Raw genomic sequence first — 25,914 nt, forward strand, 5'->3', positions numbered from 1 at the left:
ATCAAGTGTATGTGATTACTAAATCAGTCCACTGATTGGGTTGGCATAGTTCTGGGTGTGAGCAATACCCACCCTAAGGGCAGAAGGTCGGAACCCGAGAAAGAATATGAAAGGAACAGAAAGAAACTGCTGATCGCTTCCTTGCTTTGCTGCCTCCAGTCCACCATGACCTGTTGTTCCTCTGCGATGCCCCTCTTCTGTGCCGCACTGCCTTGAGCCAGCCAACTATGAACTGAAACTAAAAACTGAGCTACATAAGCCTTCCCTCCTTTCACTTTGGGTGTCAGGTATTTTATCTCAGCAATGAAAAATGTAACTAAGACACCAAGAAACCCAGACTTTCCTCCATGACGCACCACTTTGTGCTTAAGATGGACTTGAGCCTTTTCTCCAACATTCTTCCTTGTTCCTGGGAGGGCCTCCCCTACCATGGATCCTAGCCTCGTATAGCTTTGGTTCAGTCTCCATCCATTCTCCCACACTCATTTCTGGTCATCAGATGAGTCAAGACAGGTATAGATACCTCACTTAAGAAGTTGGTCAGTGACTGATCAGATTCTCTCTTGAGATCCTGAATCAAGAGACATAGAGAATGCATCCCTTTGGGCATAGATACGTAAGCCTGAAAGACCATGTTTTGTTACTGAAATTAGTTGCAATTCCTATTCCAAAGAGCTCTGAGTATAAGGATAAGTATTTGACGTCACCTGGCCTTTTGCTATGATCTCTTCAGCTTTAGTTCTTGAACCCCTGCCCTTTCTCTACCTTCTATAGCAGGGGTTACCATAATACTGATGTTCTAGGAACCACCCAGATCTGAATACATGGTTCCCTCTGCTCTGAAAGCTATCATATTATTTATCTCCTCCTCAAAATCTGTTTGGCAAATTCCTAATATTAAGAGTCAGCTCACATTTCATGCCTCTGAAATCCTTCTTTGATCCCTCATAATCCAGCTTCCTGTTGTAACACTGATCATACTGTATTTTACCTATCTGAATATTTTGCCATTTCCTGTAAAGTCACAAGCTTCCAGGGAAAAGGACCATGTATCCTTCCATTTGCTTTCCTGAGAATCAGCAGCATAGCTGGTCTATAAATGACACTCAAAAAATGTTATTGAATAAATTCATAAATTATATCCAAATATATTTTAATGACCCATTGACATTAGTCTCATGACATAAACCAGATGCCCAGGGATATTTTGGTGTTACTAAACAATCCACGCCAAACAGCTGGCACAGGCTGCAGTCTGGAGGAGACAACTTCGTGCAGTGCTGAAGAGCTCAGGCACTGCAGTCAGCACACCTAAGTTCACAGCCCAGCTCAGCCCTAGTCAGTGAGATTCTTCGAAGCTATGTTTTCCTTACCTGTAAGATGTGGTTGATAGCCCATGCAAGTGCTTTGTACAATCAGGATGAGAATGAAACAGTGTATACTTAGTAGTTAGCATAGTTCCCAGCATGTGGAAAGAAAACTTATTGCTAAGGATTTTAGTAGGAATCCTCTCTCAAGTCTCTCATACTTTGGTCCACTACTATACTGTCAATAGAACTGGCTGAGCCAATAAAATCTGTCTGCAGGTAAGGATTTGATTGAAAGACTTCCAAGCCCTATCCTAGGTTACCCATCCTGGTTATTCTCCTAAGTGATTCATGCAGAGGATTACAACTATGTTTGTAACTTCTATCTGTAGCACCTGGCCAAAATTTCACAGTACTGCCTAGATTATTTAGCACAGACATTCCAAGAAAAAAATACCTTAAATTAGTAATGAGACCAAAGACCATTGGTGGTAGGGTCTGTAAAGTTGTTTATAATAAAGCCTCTTGGATGATATTTATTTATAATCTCATGCAGTCAGGATCAGACCTCAAGGCTGGGGGCTCAGTTTGCTGTTCTTAGCACCCTGAGAAGATGAATAAGAATGCAGACGCTCTTGGACCCAAGTTGTCACTTGACCCTCAATCCTTAAATTGAGAAACACCTCTCACCTAAATAGATCACAGCCAGTGCACTCTGTTCCAGTTGTCTAGCTACAAGGGAAGATAGATTATAATCAAAAGAATACTTTGGGTACAATAGAATCAAAAGGAAAAGAAAAATTTGGATTATAACAATCCCTTCAGATAACATAATTCAGATTCTGTCATTCAACAAGTATTGGCCATCTATCTACTACATGCCAAAAACTGTTCTAGTTGCTAAGCATAAAGTGGTAAACAAAATATCTGTGTTGGAATGATAAATGATCACACAAGTGCATTTATAATAAATTTAAATCAGTGTTTCAAAAGAAAAAATAAAGATATTATGCAAGAGAACATTAAGGTAATCCTAAATTGGATGTTATGGGCACTAGTGCATAAAATTAGACTAGTTTGGAGAAGTGGTTCAGCGAAGGGCTGTGGAGGGAGAAGAGTGCCAAGCCTAGAGAATAAAACTTGTGAAGGATCTGAGGCAGCCAATGAAGCGAGCAGCCACTGGGGCTGCAGTGTCCTGGGGGACAAGGTGGAGGCACAGACTGCAGATGGAGAAACAGAGGCCACTAACAAGCTATAGGCAGAGAGATGGGGTGATGCAGTGTTTTTAAATTGTTACTTGCTACCTGTTTTAAAGTGGAAAAATAGAGAAATGTGGGGATAGCCAGCCTGATAGCTCAGCGGACTAAAGTTCCTGCTTAGGCAGAGCACAAGGACCAGGGTTTATTTCCCGACTGCTGTGCAGGCCCCACCCCCCGGGACGCGCTGAGATGGCTCCTGAGACTAGGCATGGTGGGCACGCCTGTAATCCCAGCACTTGGGAGGCTGAAAACAGGAGAATCACTATGAGTCCGATCTACGGAGTGAGGCCCTGTAGACCATAAATACAGAAAAGAAAAAAAAAAGTGTGGGGATACTGGGAGATTATCACAGGACCCATGTGGAGAAAACATTGGGACAGGCTAAAATTGCAATAGAGAAGAGACAAAGTAGCTGTTGGCCTTAAGAAATATTTAAGAGAGAATACAAATGCCCCATAAACACATGAAAAAATGTTCAGTTTCATTGTCCATTAGAGAAATGTAAGTTAAAACAACACTGAGATTCCAACTTACTCCAGAAAGTATGGCCATCAATAAGGAAACAACACGTACTAGTGAGGCTGTAGTGAAAAAACACCCTTCTATATTGCTGTTGGGAATATAAACTACTGAAAACATTATGGAAATCGGTAAAACTAGAAACTCCGTGTTGGGCTGGGGCAATACCTTAGCGATCTAAAGGCCTGCCTGGCAGGTGCAGGGACCTGGGCTCTATCCCAGGTACTGCATGCCGTGCCGGCTCCATGCCAAGCCAGCTGGTGAAACCGGGGATGGTGGTGCATGCCTGTAATCCCAGTGCTGGTGAGGCTAAGACAGGAAGATCCCTTCGAGTCTGAGCTGCATAGCGAGAGCTGTAGCAAATACATAAATAAATGACTTAAAGGGATGTACAGAAAGTTCAGCAGATTAAAGCGCCTGCTGAGACAGAGCACAGGGACCAGGGTTTGATCCCTTGCACCACAAGCCGTGGCAGCCCCACCCCCGGGACATGCTGAGATATGACTGAGACTGGGTGTGGTGGCACATGCCTGTAGTCCCAGCACTTGGGAGACTGAAAACAGGAGGATCACTGCAAGTCCAATCTGCATAGTGAGACCCTGTAGACCCTTACTAAATATATTAAAAAAGAAAAAAGAAACTCCACGTGACCTAGGTATTCCACCTTGGGGTATCTTCCTGAAAGACTTACGACATCATACCACAGTGATATATGCATGTGCATTTTTACGGCATAATTCATAATCTTGGAAGCAACCCCATATGTCCATCAGTGGACATATGGACGAAAAAAATGTGCTATCTGTCTATAGCACAATACTAAACTATAAAATAACATAAACTTGAGACATTTGTAGGAAAATTGATGCAACTTCAAAATGTAATGGTACATGAAGTAAATCCAACACACAAGCTTAAATGCCATATAGTTTCTCTTATGTGAGAAATACAAGTACAAATGAAGAGTAAAAGTAAATGATTAATAAGAGGAAATGTGGAGATGAACCTTTCATAAATGGGAGTGGGGAGAAGAGCATGTAAAAAGATCTCAGGGGTATCATCTACATGTACCAACTTTACAATGAATGTAGTCCTTATGTGCTGCAAACATGAACTTACAAAAAAAATGAAAATGGGGGAGATGGGATAGAGATGGAGGGAAGAATGAGGGGGAGGGGAATAAAAATCAAGATGCGTTAAGTACATGTACCTACCTATTCTAAGAAGAGTGTAAGCATCGTATACTGCAAGCAGGTACTAATAAAAATTTTAAAAATATTTAGCAGCTAAAAATAAAATTTGGTGATGGATTGAAAAGGGAAGAAGAGGGAGAGCTCAAAGATGATGACCACATTCTGACTTGAGCATCTGGGTAGCCAAGGAGTTGCTTTTTGTGTATAGAAAATCGAAGAGAAAAGATTGGAGGGGAGCAGGACAGAGATGAAAAACGCAATGTTAGAATGTTACTGCCTCATCTCTGAGACACTAACACCCAACACCCAGCACCTGAAGGAGGAAAGGTTTAGTTTGGTTCACAGTATTGTTTTGCTGTTTTGATTCCTTTTTGGTTTTGTTTTTTATTTTGGTTCACAGTTTGCACAGGTTTCAACCCATAGTCAGCTGGCTCCAAGGCAGCTGGCATGGCAGAGGACAGACTGCAGGAGAGAGAGCTCATGGCATGGCAGCAAAAAGCAGAGGGTAAGGGAGGAGGATGGTGGTAGAAGCTTCCAGGTCTCACTCCAGTGACCCACACCCTCCAACTAGCTTTCCCCCCCTCATGTCACCTTTAGGTATACACTGGCCGGGGTGCTGATCCACTGAGAGGCCTCGTGCTCCGTGATCTAATCTCCTCACACAGCCCCACTGGCCACTGCCCCACCAGTGAGCACACAGCCCTGGGGGGAGGGCCTTGAGATACAAACCATCACAGGCAAGGGATGTCTCTAACAATACTGTGACATCTGGTAGATAATTTCGAACTTAGACTCAGTCTAGAAATAGTTTGAATGAGTTCTTATCAATTCTACCATTCAGAAGTTTGATGAGAGCAGGAATGACTACTGATAAAATACAGGTAAGTGGCCAGAGACTTCAGAAGAAAACCAGGAAACCAAAAACATTTAAGCAAGAGCACATCTTCCTTAAAGCAGATCCTTGACAATGGAAATAAAATTCTCAACACCCCAGTAAAAACTTTCTGTCCCTTGATCTGGGAAGATACGCTCAAGGTCTACACTGGAGACCCTGCCACTGTTTTATATTTGCAGCCCTAGGCCTTTTGTTGAAATCCTTTGATAAATGCTAGATAGATTAGATAGATAGATAGATAGATAGATAGATAGATAGATAGATAGATAGATAGATAGATGATTGATAGATTGATTTAGTAATGCTATTAGCTAATACCACATTAGCCTATAAATCAATGTGCTAGTAAATATAGTTGAAATTAATACATTTTGAATGTCATACTGAAGGAAACATTTCCATAGATCAAGGACATTTTTCAGCAGAGAAGGAGGCCAGTGCTTGTTAATATCATAATTAACTATCAAGAAGACAATCTAATTTCTCCCATTCCCAGGTTCCTAGTTAACAATGGAAAGAGGCGGAGGCCCGCACGGCGGCGCCGCCCAGCCTCACCCCCCACGCACCCTTGCACTCAGTGTTGCCCCCCCTCCCCTGCCCCCGGCCTGTTGTAGATCATGCCGCCACTGGCGGCCCAGACTGTCGAGCAACGGTAGCCTAGGACAGTTGGCTGTCAAGTGACACTGCTTCTCCCAGCCCCGCCTGACCCCGAGAGACAGGCACGTTCCCCACCGCGAGAGGGGTGGGGAAGTGGGTAGTGAATTCGGAGCCACCTGGGAGGGGGGAGTAGTTCCTGCCCCGGAGAGCGGCGAGGCTGCGCCACAGTTGATTAAGGAAGATTCTCACAAGAATAACACTTCAGAGACTTCAACTCAACCTGCTGCAGCAGTTCAGGGAGCTCATATTTCTCATATTGTTCAGCAGGTATCATCTTTATCTGAAAGTGAAGAGTCTCAGGACTCATCTGACAGCATAGGCTCCTCACAGAAAGCTCACGGGATCCTAGCACGGCGCCCATCTTATAGAAAAATTTTGAAAGACCTGTCTTCTGAAGATACACGGGGCAGAAAAGGAGACGGAGAAAACCCTGGAGTTCCTTCTGTCACTTCTATGTCTGTTCCAACTCCCATCTGTCAGACTAGCAGTGGACAGTACATTGCCACTGCCCCAAATGGAGCTTTACATTTGGCCAGTCCAGGAACAGATGGTGTACAGGGACTTCAGACATTAACCAGGACCAATTCCGGCAGTACTCAGCAAGGTACGATTCTCCAGTATGCACAGACCTCTGATGGACAGCAAATACTTGTGCCCAGCAACCAGGTGGTTGTACAAACTGCATCAGGAGATATGCAGACATATCAGATCCGTACCACACCTTCAGCTACTTCGCTGCAACCAACTGTAATGATGACGTCTCCAGTGACTCTATCATCTCAGACAGCCAAGACAGATGACCCCCAGCTGAAGAAAGAAATACGGTTGATGAAAAATAGAGAAGCTGCTCGAGAATGTCGCAGAAAGAAGAAAGAATATGTGAAATGTCTGGAAAATCGAGTTGCAGTCCTGGAAAATCAAAATAAAACTCTAATAGAAGAGTTAAAAACTTTGAAGGATCTTTATTCTCATAAAAGTGTTTGATTCTTTAAAAAGAGTATTTTTGTGGACTTGTCTAAAAAATTAGATTTTTTTTTGTAGTGGAGTTTATAAATTAAAAGGTCAAAAGTGAAGCTTAATTTCTATATATGCTTTTGCAATGCAAAGATAAATGTCTTATCCACGAGATTTGGTGACAGGATACCATGGAAAGTGACCTCAAGGGAACTACTGGCACAACTGGAAGCTTTGTACAAATTAAACAGAACAAGCAAGAAATGAACAATTTCAATATTCGAACTGGTTCTTAGCCCAGAAATGACAGAGAAGTCATCAATCCAAATTCAGTACATAGAAACTTTAAAAATAAATCAGTTTCCCATATAGGTTTGCATTTGTTTACTGAAATTTACCCTTTTCAGGTGTGTGTGTGTGTGTGTGTGTGTGTGTGTGTGTGTGTGTGTTGTTTCTACCAATAAATTCTAAATTACAAATTAAAAGAAAACCCTATACAATATGAAATATATAAATTATGTTTTCTGATTATGTCTACTTGTTTTAATGTCAGATCTTCTAAATGGGTTTTTAAAAGTTTGTTGGACTTCAGATGATTTTTTTTGAGACTGTGTTAACTATTTTTGAGGTCTTGTCCTAAAAGGCATCTAAGGTACACAAATGGAATGTGGTGATTTTGTAACTTTTTTTTTATCAGAATGAAAAGAGCACTGTTTAAAAGTTTGATACTTTTAAATAGTTTGGTTTTAGCTTACTCTGGTAAGGGTAAATTTTTTTTTTTTTTTTACAAAAATACGAATTGGTTTTTTGATTGTGTATCCTATATACAGTTCAATATCCATTACTTACTCTGTTATGCTTTAGTAGAATGAAATGTTTACAGGCCCTTAAAATATTTTTTTAAAGACCTTCTCAAGATTGCATACCAAAGGATTTCCAAGAGGATTTTATAATCAATTTCATGTAAAGTTTATCAGGTTCTAAAATAGTACAATTACTAAGGCAACTTTATTTTAGAGACTATTTTGTAATGTAGCGAATGGTACCTTTATAAGAAAAGTGACTGCCAATATATTTTTATAGCTAATCTTTATAAATTCTAATGTTGAGTTTTTAATGATTATTTCAAATGTTTATATAGTTTGTTCAGTAAAGAAGATTTTGCATTGCAAAGTATCACTTTTATATTATGGGTAGTAAAGTTTTCAGATTAGCTAAAATTTGAATTGTACATTTTATATGCAGTTTACCTAGAGTTCAAAATGCTGTCAGTACACCAGTGTTTAACCTCTGTACTCTAATTTGTATACACTTTGAAATTGTACTGCGAAACTATTGTGTGCTTCTTATATGTTTCCTATTGTTGCCTATGAAATTAAAGAACATTTGGTAAAAGTTTGCTGAAAAAAAAAAAAAGAAAGCAATTTATTCCTCAACACTGGTTACACCAAATAAACATGTGAATAAGGGACAAAAAGAGTAAGATAAATTTCCTGGTGGGTTACTTCCTGCTTAAAAAATAAAAAGTCAGGGCTGGGGAAGTAGCTCAGTGATAGAATGCTTGCTTAGCATGTATAGGCCTTGATTTCGATCACTAATACCACCAAAAAAAAAAAAAAAAAAAAAAAAGTTTGACTATGATAGCAAGATGTGGTTCATGGAAATTCACTTAATTTCCTCATCTGCAAAACAAAGAAACTAGGTTTTGTCCAACCCTCCTTTGAGTCCTAGCTGTCCATAGCTATAAAACTAAACCACATGACTATTTTCAACTTAAGCTGAAAACAAAAGTTTGACCCCAAATGAATGAGAATGTCACAAAGTTCTCCCCTTGGATCCAGAGCCAGTGATTTGCTCTTAGTAACCCAAAACCTCATCGAACATACTAGGAAAAACATTAAGTAAAGAAAAATTGTCACTGATTTTTATGTCTTTTCAAAGGAAAGCTTACTTAATGACAGTCCTTTGAGGTTTTCAACCACAAGATATTCCTCACACTACAGATTTTGAATATACAATCTCTCTAAGAAGCTAGTGTTTATAAAAAAAGCAGACCAGTGCTAGAGAGATACCTCAGTGGTCTAAAGCGCCTGCTTAGGCAAGCTTAGGCAAATGCGCAGGGACAATGGTTCAATCCCCAATGCCACATGTCATGCCAGGGTGCCCCCAGGGTGGGCTGAGCCAGCCACAAAAAAAAAAAAAAAAAAAGCTATGACCTTTTATCCAGAAACAGTGGTTCCAATTATAGACAAATATTTTCTGTGATTATGCGACAGCCTCTGCACTGAGGACATCTGAGGCCTGCAGCCACAGAGCCATGTCTTCTTAATACAAAATTGCTGAGTGAAGTCAGAAATGAGAGCAGTTTTCCCCTTCACAAACAATGCACCTGATGACAAAGAAGGAAAATTAGCAACTGAGATAGTGAATGCCAACCATGCCTGAAAGTGAAAGCCCTGGTTTCACTGTTTTGCCCTGAAAGGTCCTATGCATATGACTTTTTAAACTGCACCTGCAGATGTGGGCTTCAGATGCAGATTCTTTCATTCTGAAGAACGCTGCCTATATAGGAAATGACATGGGAAAGGTGATAGACGTTCTTGTTGCAAGCTCCTTAAATTAGTGTGATCTTTGAAGCAAGAACATGTACTTACTTAAGGGACACTGCTAACGTGGAAAACATCTGTGGAACTCTTTGGAAATAAAAAGTACTCATCATCCCCCTCAAACTCTGTCACCACATGCTCCTTTTCTGTGACCACCGAAATTATCATTTTAATCTATCTTTCCAGAACTTCTTTATAAAAGCAAATGTTTATATACACATTTTACATAGGTATATAATTACATAATATATGCCTATATTTTCACTTTTGTTTTAATTCTAATAAGATCGTGCAATAACATTTTTCTTTTTCAGTTAGTAATATTGTGGAGCATATTTTTGTCAATATATAATCTTATTTTATTTGTTTTTGTAGATGTATAGCTCTGAATCATGTAGGTGTATATAATATACTTCACCAGTGCCTTACTAATGGATGCTTAAGTTGTACGTTTAAATTATTATGATATTTGCTATTAAAAAGAATGCTACAGTGAGTGAACTTAAAAATATATTTCATATATTTGGACATATTCATAGGATATTATTACCAGGAAAGAAAGAACTAAATCAACATTGTCAATTATAATTTTATTAGAAGCTATTTTTTGAATCAGGAAGATAGCTCAGTGGCATAAGCACCTGCCTGGCACTCACAAGGTCCCGAGTTCGATCCCCCAGTACCACACACAAAAAAAAAAGATGAGGAGCTATATTTTATTTTATTTTTTGCCTATGCAATTACTATGTGATGGTATACATGCTCCAAAAATTATAATTCGCCCAAACAGGAGTTGGGAATGTGCTACAGAGTCTCCCTCATGTGCCTTTTTTTCCTACAGCTATTGAATCTCTTCCCAGAGGCAGTCACTATAATCAACTTCTTGTGTACATATCTCCAGGTTATATTCTATGCATATAGTTATTTATAATATAAAAATAACCATATATGTATCGATAAGACAGTTACTCTTAGACAGATACTTGGCTACCTTCTTTCTATAATGATGGAAGACACTTGCCAAAAGAGGCATCATGTATCATCATAAACACAGATGTTAGTGTTAGGAATGCATATTTTATGTTGTTTTCAACCTAAACAAGTTGTTATGTTGCATGTTGCTGTTATGTTGCTTCACCTAGACATAGTAACCTCACACCTGCAATCCTTTGAGGTAGGAGGGTCACAAGTTCAAAACCAGCCTCTTACATGGCAAGAGCCTGTCAGAAACAAACAAACAAAAAAAAGATACTGAAGGGAGAATAAAAGGGGAAGGAAGGGGGAGAAAGAAGGGGACAGAAAGAATGGGGAAACAGTGGTTTTGTTAGCTTTAACTGTGTCTGTTTTTCTGGATGGCAGAAAGGCTATGAATAGGGGACCCTATCTTACCTGGACCACAATATTTAATTTTCTTCTCAGAAGTCCTTGTAGCCATCTGAAATCTACTTTCAGCATCATTTTGTGCACATGGAATGGGATGGGGGGAGCCATTGTCAACTGCTTCCAGTGCTTTGCATTTCTCTCTTTCTTGGTTGTCTTTTACAATACTTGGAGGCTGCTCATCTTACACACAAAAGAATCTACCCTCTTCACATCCACCTTTCCATGCAAACTTTACATTTCTTGTCTGAGTCATCTTCTTTCATATTATTTTGCTAAGCAGTTTACCTGCCACAGTATTCTGTTTATCCAACCAGTTTCCCTGAAAGAGGTAGAAGACATGTGACTGCCTTTCTATGACAGCATAAGTGACACTTTTACAAATTGTTTCATCACAGAATAACAAGGGTTAACAGCTTTCTGGTCTAGTCAACAGTCTTGCCTATCACTTAAATGTCTACTGATTCCACGACTATTATGAGGACTTCAATCTTTGCAAGACAAATGTTATCAAGTTTTATCTTTCTCAGGATTCTGTTTCAGTGATGTGGCTGTTGTATCTTTTAAGAGGATAGAATAATGAGGATTTGCTATCATGTGCCATGGCTAGTCAAGACAAAATTAACTGTCCAATTTGAAGTTTCTTTCAAGCCAGCAAAACAAAAAACAGAGGGACCTAGCAGCTGTCTGCTTTCTTCCCATTCCCTGCTTTTCTGAGGCCAACACAGAGGATAAACCTTAATCTTGTGCAATTCCCACCATGAGCTGTGCTGTTTTGGACTAATACAAGTTTCTTTTATCTTTATTGGCTTGGAGAAGACAGTCCATTTTTTCCTGGATAAGTATGATGGCTCTACACAGCCAGCAGGCCCAGGCTTTAGGCCAGTGTACCCTGGAGGCCACATGTGGTTTAATCTGGACAAATACTTTGAAACAAATTCCCTGGCTTTTCTTCAGAATTATTTAGATGACAGGCAGCTGCCACCCACATAGCGAGATGGTGTCCAGCACTGGCTAACACAAGTGCCTTGTGGTGGTAGATGGTATAAACACTGAGATGGGTGGGTTGGCCTCACATTATAATATTGTCTTAGAATTTGGATGATCATCTTACTGTACCATTAAACTGAAGGGTTTTTGGTAATACACCCAAATTGTTCTGGCACACGCTTTAAGGAACTGAAATATTGTATGAACCTAAAAGACTTCATCCTCTAAATGTACTCTATAACACAAAAAACTAAAATGAAAAAAAGTCCCAAGATTCTAAACCTTCAATTTTCTACTAATTTCAATATGAGCCAGACAATTACCATTATTATACTTTTTCAAAAATTAAATAAGGAAAATTTCTCAAAAAATAAAAATGTAAGTCAAGTGCATTAGTTTGATCAGAATGATGCCCTTTGCAAAAGATGTATTATTCCACCATCATCTAGTCTTATATTCCTACATCTGGCATGGATTCATGCTGTGGAATTTCCATTTTTTAAAAGAACTTAGGTACTTTTCATGTAAATAGAACCAAGTTGTGAGTTTTCCGACATTTATTATAATCCTTGGTATGGGCCCAGGGTGATAGCTCAGAAGCTTAAGTGCCTGCCTGGCAAGCACAAGGTCCTGAGTTCAATCCCCAGTACCAAAAAATAAGATAAATAAATAAATAAATAAATAAATAAATATTCCTCAATATTCTCACTGTGCCTAATTTTCTTAAAATAGATTTTAAATTATTGTTAAATTATTAGAGATTTTAAAACTCATATTAGAATGTAAGTGTTCTAGGCAGATTATTCAACTGTTTAACTGAAAACTATTTATAAAATTTATTAATATATTGGGGGATCTGCCCCACTATATCCTATGTATTAAACTTTTTCTATATGTTCTAAGAGATCATACTTTGTCTATTCATCTTTTTGCATACTTATATATCATTAAATCTAACATGTCATCAGGGTAAAACTTTTCATTTTCTTACCTTTAAAGAAAAAACACTTTTAACAAACTGTCATGATGATTTCTTATCTTTCAGTATGTTTGTTGAAAGAACTCTTTTTGACTTAGAACTTTTTTTCATGGATTTTCCTTTCTTTTTTAATGTATTTAGTGCAGGGTCTACAGAGTCTACAGGATCTCACCACGCAGATCGGACTCCGAAGTGACTCTCCTGTTTTCAGGCTCCCGACCACTGGGATTGCAGGCACCACCACACCCAGGCTCAGTAAGCACTTCGCTCTGCCTAAAGCAAGCGCTTTAGCGGCCTGAGCTATCTGGCTGGTCCTCATGTATTTTCTTTTAAAGGACCATAAAACTATACGTTGACCACTGCTCACCATTATTTATAATAAAGTAAATAGTATACATTAGGATAACATTCTGACTACTACAAAGTTGTTTTCCTGGTTTCTGCTGAAGACAGTAACCCAAATACTGAAAAGACTGAGCCTCCGTGTAAGGAACAAGTTGGGGTTAAGAAAACATGCAAAAGGCCGGCGGTATAGCCCAGCGGACTAAGCGCTTGCTTAGGTAAGCGCAGGGGCCCCACATGCCGCGCTGCCCTGCCCTGGGGCGTGCTGAGCCAGGCAATAGAGTCCGAGCGTGGTGGTGCACACCTGTAATCCCAGCACTAGGGAGGCAAGAATCAGGAGGATCACTACGAAAAACATGCAAGTCAATAGTCTGAATTATAAGTTTGCTCCCTTATTTATTCGAGCAGGTCCTATGCTGTGAGCACCTCCACCCACTCGGTAGGTTTCCATGAGCCAAGTGCTCGACATCCATGAATCCTGACTTTTGAGCACAGACTTCAACTTGTTGTAAAGTACTAGGTCATGAGGAATCTTTAATGTTCCCTTAGCTCTTCCTCTGCAAATTCAAACAAACTAGGTTTTGACTTACTACCGTATTCAGATGGGCAAGTTGTTGGTAGAGATAAGAATTTTCCCTTTCAGGAACTGTGCAAGCAAGCTGCTACGTTTTTGTGACTAAAGATACAGATATGGATTCTGATGCGGCTGCTTCGCAAATGCCCACTTTCCACCGCGCAACAGACTACAGAATCATTTATTTAACTTAAAGGTTCCGGCTTCAGGAGAACTAATTAACTGGAAGAGATTTGTTTCTTAGGTTGCTCAGGATGATGGCATCTCAAACATGAGCTTATCACCCGGAGCGTTTATTTTGGTGAATGTTAAAAACAAAACAAAGCCATTTACATAAGTACTTTATTTATACACACACAAACAAAAAAAATTCAGAATGGTTCTTAAGCATGAGTGCTAAACGTGAGTTCTGATTGACTTTGACTATGGACAATTCCCCCAACATTTAGAAAAGCAGAGGAAATATATCAGGCTACGAAATGCTCTTTTCTGATAAAAGAAGCCACTACAAAAGCTTTATTTGTTCACCGTAACCAGTGTTACAGATGCAAAACAAACAAAACCCAGCAACTCCCCCAAATACTACTTGCAAAAATGACATTAAACTTGATTTTCATAGAATACTTTTTTTCACACTAGTAAATCAAAACCAAGACCCGTATTACACACACACACACACACACATATTTGTACCATCTTTTTCTTTTTTCATTAATTTTATTGAGAAACAAATAGCAATGAGACAGTTTTAAAACCGATTAATAGGACAGTTTCAATAATTAATACATTGCATATTGTTGTCTTCATAGTGGTTATTCATAGTACGAGATGCAGACTTGATATCCTGTCCAAACACTATTAGTATAAATCTTTCTTCTCATTGAATTAAGAGCAAGTAGTTGTATATCTATCCTAGCTATTTTGTATATTCAGATACAAAATGGTCCTTCATTTGTATCCCCTTTTTTGTTTAGTTTTGTCAGAGATGGGTATTCCATTGCCATTTAAATATTGTAGGTGCATGAATTCAGAAAAATATTCCAATATAGTCCAGTAGTCCATAATAGTAGTGGGTTATCCATGTCAGAAGTTGTTGACTTGAGCCCTTCACAGCTCATCATATTAATATGACTTTACTTTTTACATCTCATTTTTATATTTTTCTGCTGGATGGGTAAGACCCAGATAAAGCAAGACCTATATAACAAGAAATGTAGCTTTTGTATCTGAGAAGGTCAGTTAAGTCCCCTCAGGATTTACCCTGAAACCCTGTACTGCAGTTTGTAGATCCTTTGTCAGTGTCAGCCATGTGGATGAGTCATGGTCATTGCTTGACCAATTTGCTCTCTGTGAAAGCCTGAGAGAATGTTTTCTCTCCGTGTGACTCTCCAGCTTTTTGAGAATCTAGAAATGCTTCAATTAACTCTAGACAATCTAAGTGTTCTTCAGGTTCCATATCTGTTGGCATCTGGAAATCCCTCCCACTTCAGAAAACACTCCCCTTCCCATCCGTTACATGGCGGTGCAGTGCTTTTTCTACCACAAATTCTTCAGGCTCTGCTTCTCAAATTTTTTACTTTTTCCAGGTTGTTTCTTTCCCATATTTTGCAATGCAGTTTTATTGGAAGCCATTTTTTATTGCAGGCTTGAAGAGCAATAAATTGTCCACCCTAGATGCTGAGTCATGGGTCTGCAGCATCTCGCCTGTGTGCCTGCAGCTCCACTCAAGCAACCAGGAGCTCACAGTGTTATGTGCCTTAAAAACATTAACACTAAAGTTATCTTAAAATGTCTTTTCTTTACAGCAAACTCATTTTTCTCACTATTTACTTGGAATTTTCAGATTTCCCACATTTTAACATATTTTCTGCGCTATCAGAAGTACTAGTGATACAACTTGTCAAACAAAAGTACTCCAACATCTCTGAGATTTTACTACAAACTGCTGGCTCTTCTTTCTGTGTTTCAATCATTGGCCATTTCCTCCTATGACAACCTCTTCTTCCAGCTAATATCAAACTCTGCAATCCTGCTCTGTTTCCACATTTTTCTCTATGCATAAGAATTTTTCATTACAAGATAAAAGCCAAGAATGGACAAAATTCAATTAACGTACCAATGACCATATGTGCTTGTATTCACCTCATATCGCCTACATGATAACTGTCACCTGGTTGTTAGTGACTGTGAAACAAGATGAGTTCTCAAGTTAACTGATTTCAAAGAGTCAAATAGAAAAATGTGCATCTTAGGGAAAATAGAATGCGGTACTTTTCTGACAAAACATCCCACTGTTCCCTGTATGTTACCTGCTCCTTTAGATCCTGGCTGGAGGCCAGCTCGCTGTGGAAGCCTTCCATAATTATAACCCTATTTGATACTTCAGCCTGCTCGCAGCACAGTGGTTTCCACTTATGGGATGGTATGTTACATATGCTCCCTTCCTCAGAACAAATCTTTGTGAAGCTGGCTGTGAGAATCCTCTGATATCACTTAGCAGGATTTTCAGCTGAGAGCTGGCATAACTGCCCACCTGGGGAGTTAGGACTGCCCGTGGAAAAGCAGTGGGCATCAAAGTGCCCTTTTTGATGGCTTGTTTACTAACCTTATGGTTTGTTGGATATGCAAACTTGATGAAGGGAAACACTTTCCCTTGTCTCTTATCTAACACCTGCCTGTTTGAAAGAGTATTTAAATATACAGTCAGAATAAAAAATAAATAAATATATAGTCAGTTGGATTTGACTTCTAACTAATGTTTCATATGCACAGCCTAGACATTTTTTTGGAAATTTCCTACAGTGATTATCCTTCCATTTAATAGGATAAAAGTTTTGTTCCCCTGGTAACTGTTTTAGAATAGTGCATACTTACTGTATTTCTAAAATATGCAGCCCATCCTTATGGGAGTACACATCATCATGAAAGGATTTTCCCCTTTCAATAAACATTGATTTTTTCCTCTTTTCACCTGATTTCAGAATGAAATAAAATTTTTTTTTGTAAGAATTGCTAAAGAAGAGCTTCAGGAAATGAGAACCATGCATAGGCCGGGCCCCTTGCAGCTGTCATGGGAGAGCAACTAGACAGGCCTCCAGAGGCTTCTGGGAACACATGCCCAGCCCCTCCATAGCTTATTCCTCCCAGACTCTTTGTATTTTCCATGCATCATCATGTTTGCTGTGTTTGGGATGTTGCTATGCAAAATGATATAAAAGAGTAAGATTCCTTTTTCTAAGGCAATCAGGCTGAGCAGATGTAAGTTTAGAATGATGCAAAAGTTTCTTAGAACACTTTTAGAATTCTTCAGGGAATGGACTAAGAATGTTCATGATAAGAAAGAATAAAGCCCTAAAATGCCATACATATGACAAACTTCAACAGTTCCAGAGGTTTTGTACCTATTGACAGCACACTTAAATAGTTTTGAAAATTGCTCTTATTTGTATTATTACAAACATTTAGCCCTCTCTGATTTGTTTTCTACTTGACATTGAACTCAAAGAGCTCCGAGTTGCAAGCCCAGCTCCTTTCTTAGCATTCTGTATTGACACAGGCTTTCTCTACAGTGCCTGAGCTGGCCTCAAACTTGCCATCTTCCTTTCTCATCTCTCAAGTAGCTAGAACCACAGACGTGCCACTGCGACTGGCTCCAAGCTTTATCTTCCATCTCACTGACCAGCATCAATATTTTCCCATTAAAATTTATATGCTACAGTCTCACTAAAGCAAAGAAATAAATATGCCAAAATGACAACTTAAATTTATCAGAAAACTTAACATTTTTATCATTCTTACTTTCTTTGTTTTTTATCTGTGTTCTTCTCTAAGCTTATTTATAGAAAGAGATCTATGGATGCCATAATTCTGCAATAGAAGAGTTGTGAAGCATGTTTATCATATAAGCGCAGAGCCTACATCCTCAGAAAATATGACTTATAGACTCTAAAGTTATGAGTCTTTGTATCTAAAGGGATAACAATGATTTACTTAAGGATAGGAAACATCTGTTCTGTTACTTATAAAGAAATAAATGTGAATAGAGCATGATCATGCACTCTAAGATCCACCTTCTATGCCTCAAAAGGTAGCTAGCTGTGGACAGAAGACCCCTGAGTAAGAAGTGGCATGACGAGGTGATATTATGAGTTTTTTAAGCATCTTGCCTGCCTTTTTAGCCCTCCTGAAGTGCCTAAAATCCCACCATCAAATACCAGTGAATTAACTTATCAGAGTGAGCAGAAGGATCGCAGCTGAAGGGTTCAAGGAAGATAGAAGAGCAGAGATAGAGCCAGAGATGATGACACATGCTGGGAATCCCAGAACTCTGGAGACTGAGGCAGAAAGATTACTTGAGTTTGAGACCAACCTGGGCTACATAGTGAGTTCAAAGTCAGCCTGAACTACATACTTAAACCATGTCACAAGAAAACAAAAAAGGAAAGGCAGTGTAGGGAACTGACGAGTCAGGGATGTGCCATGATTCTGGCCAAGACAGGTCCAGGTAGCAAATTCTAGGGAGGATCATAGCCAACAAAAGCACCCTGAAGAACACTGGCTGCTTGATGAGTCAACAGTGCATCACACTTGTGAGAAGACTGATTGGAAAGCCTAGAAGACATGTTCTACTTCCTACACGGACCTTGCTGGCTCAGTAAAACATCTTGGAGTCGCTTGGCTTACCATGAGCTTTCTTTGTGTATCAGCTCTGGAAGGGACTTGTGTAAGAAGCAAAAGAAAGGTGACGTTGAAGTTCTAGCTCTTGGATTGGGAAACTCTGCTACCTATATCAGATTCACAGAGCCCAAGATCTTGGTTGCAGATAAATCTAAAACCCCACTAATAATCAACACTTTCCACTAATATTTTCCAGTATTCCAGTGACACCCAGAGCTACCAAAAGTCTGATCTATGGAAATTTGTTAAAATCTCCTTTTTAAAAAAGTACTGCTTTACCATATTTCCTTATATCCTTTGAATATGGCTGAACTCCTTCAGTCTTGTGTATATTAAGCTATAATTATTTAGAGATATATGCACATGTGTGCACGCATGTGTGTGTGTTGCTATCTGTCTCACAGACATACACACATATTTATCTATAGCTCACACATATAGGTGTTCAAGTAAAGGTGAAAAGAAAGACCAGGATCATGACGAAACTACTGCAAAGACTCCTGTAAAATTTTTTTGAGGTCCTAAATATAGAACTAAGCAAAAACTAATGCAACAAAAAAGTACGGCTTAGTGAGACAAAGAAAACAAGATTCATGATCTCTCCTGCCCTGCCTCCATGGTGAACATTCAGCTCATTTGGAGGGATATTCTCATTTGCAAGAGCCAAAGCCTTTCATCATTTCTGGGCCTGGCATCCATTAAAAGCAGGCCAGGTGGTACCAGCTGCACATGATGAAAGAAATCACACGGTTTCATTATGTAAAGTAATGACAGAAGAATGGGCAGTCCAGACCAGCTGGATCCATCTCTGGCATACTTTTGTGTAATACACACACACACACACACACACACACACACACACACACACCCTGAAGGATTCAGAAGCTCCAAATTCATGTGACAGACATTGAACCTGGAATTTGTGTAGTCTGAAATCTTTCTGACCTTTTATAATGAGCAAAGCAGTGGATCTTATTCATAATAGCTAAAAAAATTTGATTATTAAAGTATGTTAAAAAATAACTAAGTTATAATGATTTTTAAAAGCCAGGATCAGCAAATACAATGAAAAACTGAGATAGTAGCACAGTTCCATCTCTAAGATAATTACAGGAACATATAGAACAATTACTGTGGTCTGTGTTGTTCTAATGCTTAACATAATTTAACTTATGTAGTTCTCATAATAAACCTATGATGGAAAGATAATTATCATCCTGTTTTACAGGCAGGAAAACTGAGGCAATACGAAGTTAAGGAACTGTCTAAAATCTCACCAGTGATGGCTGGCAATAAGGGTAGTATAAATGCCCTGGCACCTGAGGGGAAACTGCAACAAACCTCAGGAAGATTTCATTAGTGATCAGCATCTTGTAGCATATTCCACCGTTGGTGGAGTAGTATATTCTAATGAGCAGGACTGAACAAGAGAATGATAGAAAGTATGTCAGGGAGCTAGGCTGGCAGCCCAGGCTGCTCAGCTGAAGCTGCAAAGAGTCTCAAAGGACAGGCCTACAGCACTGGAGAAAGGACTGAAGAAAACTGAAGGGTACAAAAGTGCAACACAAGTCAATGCTGCTTTCAAAGTTAGAAGGTTCAACATTCCACATAACAGGATTTCTCCCATGTTAGCAACTTTATTATTGAGGTTTCAGCACAGAATTAAATTTTCTTCTCCAAATAGGAAGGTGCCATAGATGTCAAACGAACAGGTTGCATAGGTGACATAGTCTAGTTTTTGTTTTCTGGACATATGTGTGAGGTTCCAATTCATGCTCTCCAAGGAGCATGTTTATACTTATTCTTTAGGAAGAAGGTGATGAAAAGGATGAATTCTTACAGATATCCTCTAGTCAGTGTCCAACTTCCCCTGCAGGCTATGTTAGTCAATTTCTCATTCCTGCAATAAAACACCTGAGATAAACAACTTAAGAGCAGGAAAAGTTTAATTTGACCCCTGATTTTCAGAGTTTTCCATCCACGCATGCTTGCCTCTGTCACTTTTGGGGCTTTGGTAAAGCAGTGCAATGGAGGAACATGTGACAGAGGAGTTGGGAAGCAAAAAGAGAGAAGGTAGAATGGCTGGCATCTGCATATCTCTTTCAAGGAAATGCATGCAATGACAAACTTCTTCCCTTCATGCCCCACCCCTAAGGGTTCCACTACCTCCCTGCATGTTGGCTGGCAACCCAGTCTTTAATACATAGCTCTTTCAGGGGCACTTCAGATCCAAAATACAGCACAGGCAAATCAAAGTAGAATTCATTTTCTCAGCCAATTGAATCTTTTATTATGAAATTTAAAGTTCATACTCATTTTAAAGCCTTTCACAGAAGGTTTAGCTCACTAGGAAATTTGTATTCTTCCAAGTTACATAATCATTACTAAATGTGAGAAATAGGACATGGTTTCAGGTTATGGAGTGGTTTTGGAATTAGTTTCGTTACTGTTTACTTGACATTAACATACAAAAATTCTTCAGCGTAGCAAAGCTACAGGGCCATGACTCGCTGATACCTGTGTTGCACATTAAGAAACAAGGAATGAAATGCAACTTGTGGTTTTTTCCAAAAGAAAATTCAAAAGATATGGGTGGGGCAGAATCAGAAATTTCCAACAATGGAACTGCTCAAAAATGAAATGAGGTTTCCTACAAGATACTGAGAAACCACTGGTATAAAGAATCCTCCTGAGACTAGACGCCTATCTCTACCGTCACTCCCAATTCAGCTCTAAAATGGCTCTGATTCCTTTCACAGAGAGCTTCCTTTTTTCACAGTCATAGAAATCCAAGCACTTAGAAATTTAAAGAATTTTGAGTAGCTAGGAATTGCCAGTCAGAGCTCCCAGTTAATTTTATCAAGCCATGTAAATTTAATTTTGTAAGAACCTTAGAGAGGTGTTGGTGCCTTCATATAGCGCTGGTACTCCAAATGAAGGCTGGGTAGACAAAGAAGGGCTGAGACCCACACAACCAAGTAGAAGAGAAGGGAAAAGAGGGAGGGGGCTGGATTTTGTGTTAGTGCAATGATACTAATACAATCATCACAACATCACTGTGATTGTATCAGTGTGTTACAGTTGTTTACATTTTCACAAGGAAGAACTGAACCTCAGCACTGAGTTGCAAAATGGTGAAGGAAGTGACAGAGGCAGATCCCTGCAGACTCCGGGGTACAAGACGGAGCAGGCCAGCTCACCTGCACAAGGGCTTGCTCATCGTAGGATGCACAGCTCTACATTAACAGCAGGTCGACGAAGGAAAAGCTCACATTGAAATCCTACTTTAAGCCTCATTAATTTAAATAGCATTTGCCATAAACATTCTTAAGTGTGTTGTCTCTGCTTCCCGAGACTCACCTTTTTTATATGAAACAGAAATAACACTAATGAGCATCAGAGATCTAGTAACATTACAGTTTCCAATTTCCTATTTTGAAAGACTGGAAGAAAACAAATCAAGAAGCTCATGTTAAAAACAAAGTGAGGATGACAATTTTTGGTTTTGCTTTTTGATCTGAACTTTGATTTGTGTTTCTTTCCACTTTAATCAAAATCTGTTTCTCTTTATGTTTATGCTTCTCCATTCCAGGAAGCATTTCAAGAGCAATCCCAGCCAGCCCAACAACAACAAAAAACTTCATTTATAACATATCCAAGAGGAATATAGACCTGTTGTCTAGGTGTCTTTTGGTGATGGGCCTAATATTTTTCTCACATTCTTAAAGACAGAGTAAGCCATTAAGGGCAGAACAAGAGCTGTTCATCTAGGAGTGGTGGGCCTTACTGAGGGATGATTTTGCTTCCTCCTTCACTAGGGACAATTGGCATTTTCTGAAGACATTCCTGTTTGTATAACTGAGCTTCTAACAGGCTAGATCTCTTGATGTTGCTAGACTCCCCAGGGATGGTGAAACTTTTAGAACTTTTAGTGACAACAAACATCCCAGTCCTTCGGTTTGACACCACTGACCTGCAAGGAGCAAGACAGCCCCTGCAACAAAGAATTACAGAGCTCCAAATGTCCATTTTGCTAATATATAAAAACATGTGTCTCAAACCACATCTGGGCACTTCCACTAACAAAGTCTTCTAAGCTTCCAAACCTAGAGAATCACAGTATGGCTATGCTGCCTACAGTTTTTGACAGTGAGTAGTAACGATTCCTGTTATTCCTCTTAATTATCAGATATTCGTAGAATATTCTGTGTGAAAGGGGAGCTATGTCTTTGGTCATTCTTCCCATTTCTTAATTTTTTTTTCCCACAAAATAGCAAACTGGCTTGTGAGAATTCTTTATCTATGATTTTACATTTTTTTATGGTTCTCTTTTAACGTGGAAGGAGATTTGGAAAAATCTTTTTAAAAATGTTTAATATGTCTAAAACTAAGAAAATGCATTGGAAACTGGTGCTTTTCCAAGGTAACACAGAGGTTTCTGAATACTAAGTGCCAACTTCAATAACTATTCTCAAGGTTTATCGTTTTTAAGTTTTCTACACTTTTTTCTACTTTTCCCTCCCCCTTTCCTTTTTTCTCTTTTCTTTCTTTCTCTCTTTTTTCTTTCTTCCTTCCTTCTTCTTCTCCCTTCCTTCCTTCCTTTCTTTCTTTCTTCCTTTCTTTCTTTCTTTCTTTCTTTCTTTCTTTCTTTCCTTCTTTCTTTCCTTCTTTCTTCTTTCATACTAGGGCTTGGAAATGGTCCCTTGAGCATGCTAAGCACCTACTCTATCACTGAGCTACAACCCCAGTTTCTAAGTCAATTACAAAAAAAAAAAAAAAAAAACACTGGACTGACTATGAGAAGTCTGCCTAATACAAGAACGCAAAAACACAAACTAGCTTTACGATTTAGATGAGGAAAAGTTGAAAAAGAATGTAGAATAGTCACAAGTACCACCACACCTGAAATATCATGATACACAAGGCAGTATGTGGGCGTGGGAAGTAGCTCAGTAACGAAGCGCTTGCCTAGCGTGTGCAAGGTCCGTGGTTCAATATCCAGTACCGGGGGCATGGAGGGGAGTGAATAGACTTGTTGATCAAGGTGAAAGGTCCAGGTATAACTTTTACAATTTTTAGGGGAGTCTGTCTCTATCACTTAAGCCTCAGCAAAATCCCCAAGCCCACAGAGAAGCTTGAGTCAACCACCTCACATTCCTCTTTTCTCTGTGAAAGGTGACCTAGGTATCTGTTCTTTTTTTTTTTTTTTTTTTTAACAAGCGATACTCAATTTATTAGGCCGGCTGCTCAGGCGTCAGCGATGGTGACCTCCACCTCTACTCCCGGCTCGTTGCTGATGGATGTGATTTGCTTCATGATCTCCGAAGGGCTGTGCAGATCTATGAGCCGTTTGTGGATCCTCATCTGGAAGCGATCCCACGTCTTGGATCCCTTCCCACAAGGCGTTTTTCTTGTCGTGATTCTCAAGGTCTTGGTGGGCATGCGCACGGGCCCCTTCACCTTGAGGTTCTTCTCCTTGGCGCCTCGGACCAGGTCACCACACACCTCGCGAGTCAGGAGTGGAGAGAACGCCCCCCGCTGCGCGCCCTCGGCCCTGGTCCAAAGAGAGGCTAGGTGTCTGTTCTAAGGCTGATTATGTTAAACATGCTGAGTAATCAGAGAATGAAAAGCCGTTGACATCAATCTTGGAGCTAGAAAGAAGTTATTTTTTGCTTAAGCATTTTTTTTTTAATTTATGTATTTGGTATTTGGTATTTTGTTTATGTATTTCTCACTACACAGCTCAGACTCGTAGTGTTCCTCTTGTCTTCAGCCTCCCAGAACTGGGATTACAGGTGTGCACCACCACGGCCAGACTCTGTTGCTGGCTCAGCATACCCTGGGAGCAGGGCCGGCATAGCATGTGGAACTGGGTACCAAACCCTGGTCCCTGCCCTTGCCAAAGCAAGCGCTTAATCTGCTGAGCTACCTTGCCAACCCTTTGCTTAAGCATCTGACCTTACTGCGCAAACTCAATTTTTCTGATCTTTTATTCCTTAAAGTGTGGTGGGAAGCTCTCACCAAGATGATCTTTAGGAATTTTTCTATTTGTGAGTTGTTTAGTAGGAACCAAAGAGGATACGAAGGTTCTTTCTTAAACCAAGAGTCAGAGTCAGATAAGGACAGTGTTAGCCTGAGCTTTGGGTTTAATGGCTCATGATAAGTTTGCTGAGAAAAAAAAAAAAAAAAAAAAGGAGACCCAAGACAGGTGAGTAGAAAAGCAAGAAAACCACAACAACCAAATAGCATTGGAAATGCCTGTGGAAGCAGAAAGCTGCTTCAGCCCAAACGTCAAATTTGAAGCCCCCTTCAACATTCAGGGACAACCTTCGCTACACCTTCCCCAGTTCTTTTTACAGAGAAACTGGAAAAAATACTAATTTACATTTTTACAAGATTTTAAAGTTAAACCATTTGCACTTGTTCTTTAAGAATAAACTATAGGGCCGGCCAGATAGCTCAGCGGATTAAAGCGCCTGCTTAGGCAGACACGGGGGCTGGGGTTCCATCAGGGTCTGCTGTGCCGGCCTCGCCCCGGGGGCTCACTGAGACGGTGATTGAGACTGGGTGGGTGGTACCTGCCTGTAATCCCAGCATTTGCGATGCTGCAAACAGGAGGATCACTATGGTCCAATCTACATAGTGAGACCCTGTAGACCCTGTACTAAATACAAAAAAAGAAAGCATATTTATAAGAATAAACTATAAATATTAAATTAAGTGATGTATTAATATTTGAAATAGAGTTTCTTGAAAGTATAGTCATTAATTTTGAAGTTAGCTTTTACTGTTGCCTTTCGTATTTCAAACATTAGGAGCATTAATCAAGCTACTTTCCTTTCTAATAAAAAATAAAGCAATGATTCAGGGTCCCTCACTGGTTATACTAATTAGGTAAGAGGTTTCCTTATAAATTATTTTGCTTTACATACATATGCCCACATAATAGAGGATATAGAGAACAAGCTGATCACACAACAAATAAACATCTCCATGAGAAAATGTTAGCTCATTTACATGAAGTAGCTTTTACTGATTGTAGGTTTTTCTTTTAATTTTATTTTTATAGAAAATAAGAAATGTGTTATGTTCATAACTTTCATATAGTTGACAACATAGAGAACAGTAGAGATTGTCATGCATGTCATATACACACACATCAAAAAGTCACTGAATTCAAAAATAAAATGAAAGATCAATAACAGTGGTCTGAAGCCTGCTCACAGGATTGCAGGATTTAACAAATAACAAGAAGTGTGAAATTTCAGCCCACAGCAGTGTTGACCACAAAAGAATGATACATACAAGAGCACATATTTTCGGGCTGGTGAGATGGCTCAGTGGTCTAAAGCACCTACTTAGAACAAGCTCAGCAAAGCACAGGGACCACGGTTCAATCCCCCAGCACCACAAGCCAGCCAGCCCCGCCCCCTGGTGGACTGAGCTGGCCACACACACACACACACACACACACATAAATAAATAAAAATTTTTTCTAAAAAGAGCACATATTTTCACATTAACAACAGTAAAGGCTACATAACCAAAATCCAAGCCTAAACATTATTCCTCCTTTTTTTTT

The 25,914-nt window shown here is 39.4% G+C and overlaps 2 protein-coding genes across 2 annotated transcripts in view; one reads left to right on the forward strand and one right to left on the reverse strand.

Annotated features, from left to right (window-relative positions):
- The first annotated feature begins 6,022 nt into the window (after positions 1–6,022).
- LOC101566488 (cyclic AMP-dependent transcription factor ATF-1) lies at positions 6,023–7,047 on the forward strand. The gene is made up of 2 exons (XM_023701986.1): positions 6,023–6,097; positions 6,199–7,047. Exon 2 carries the CDS (start codon positions 6,284–6,286, stop codon positions 6,812–6,814), a length of 531 nt encoding a protein of 176 aa, XP_023557754.1. The 5' UTR covers positions 6,023–6,097; positions 6,199–6,283; the 3' UTR covers positions 6,815–7,047.
- Positions 7,048–23,543: 16,496 nt separating this feature from the next.
- The window catches only part of LOC101566893 (40S ribosomal protein S20-like), a 3,347-nt gene continuing 976 nt past the window's right edge, over positions 23,544–25,914 (reverse strand). The window contains exon 2 of the mRNA XM_012517065.2: positions 23,544–23,886. Coding sequence (XP_012372519.1) covers positions 23,580–23,886 — 307 coding nt within the window. The 3' untranslated portion in view covers positions 23,544–23,579. The remainder of the gene's footprint in view (positions 23,887–25,914) is intronic.

The sequence above is a fragment of the Octodon degus genome, unplaced genomic scaffold, assembly GCF_000260255.1.
Source record: "Octodon degus isolate 3935 unplaced genomic scaffold, OctDeg1.0 scaffold00145, whole genome shotgun sequence".
NCBI classification, from domain to species: domain Eukaryota; kingdom Metazoa; phylum Chordata; class Mammalia; order Rodentia; family Octodontidae; genus Octodon; species Octodon degus.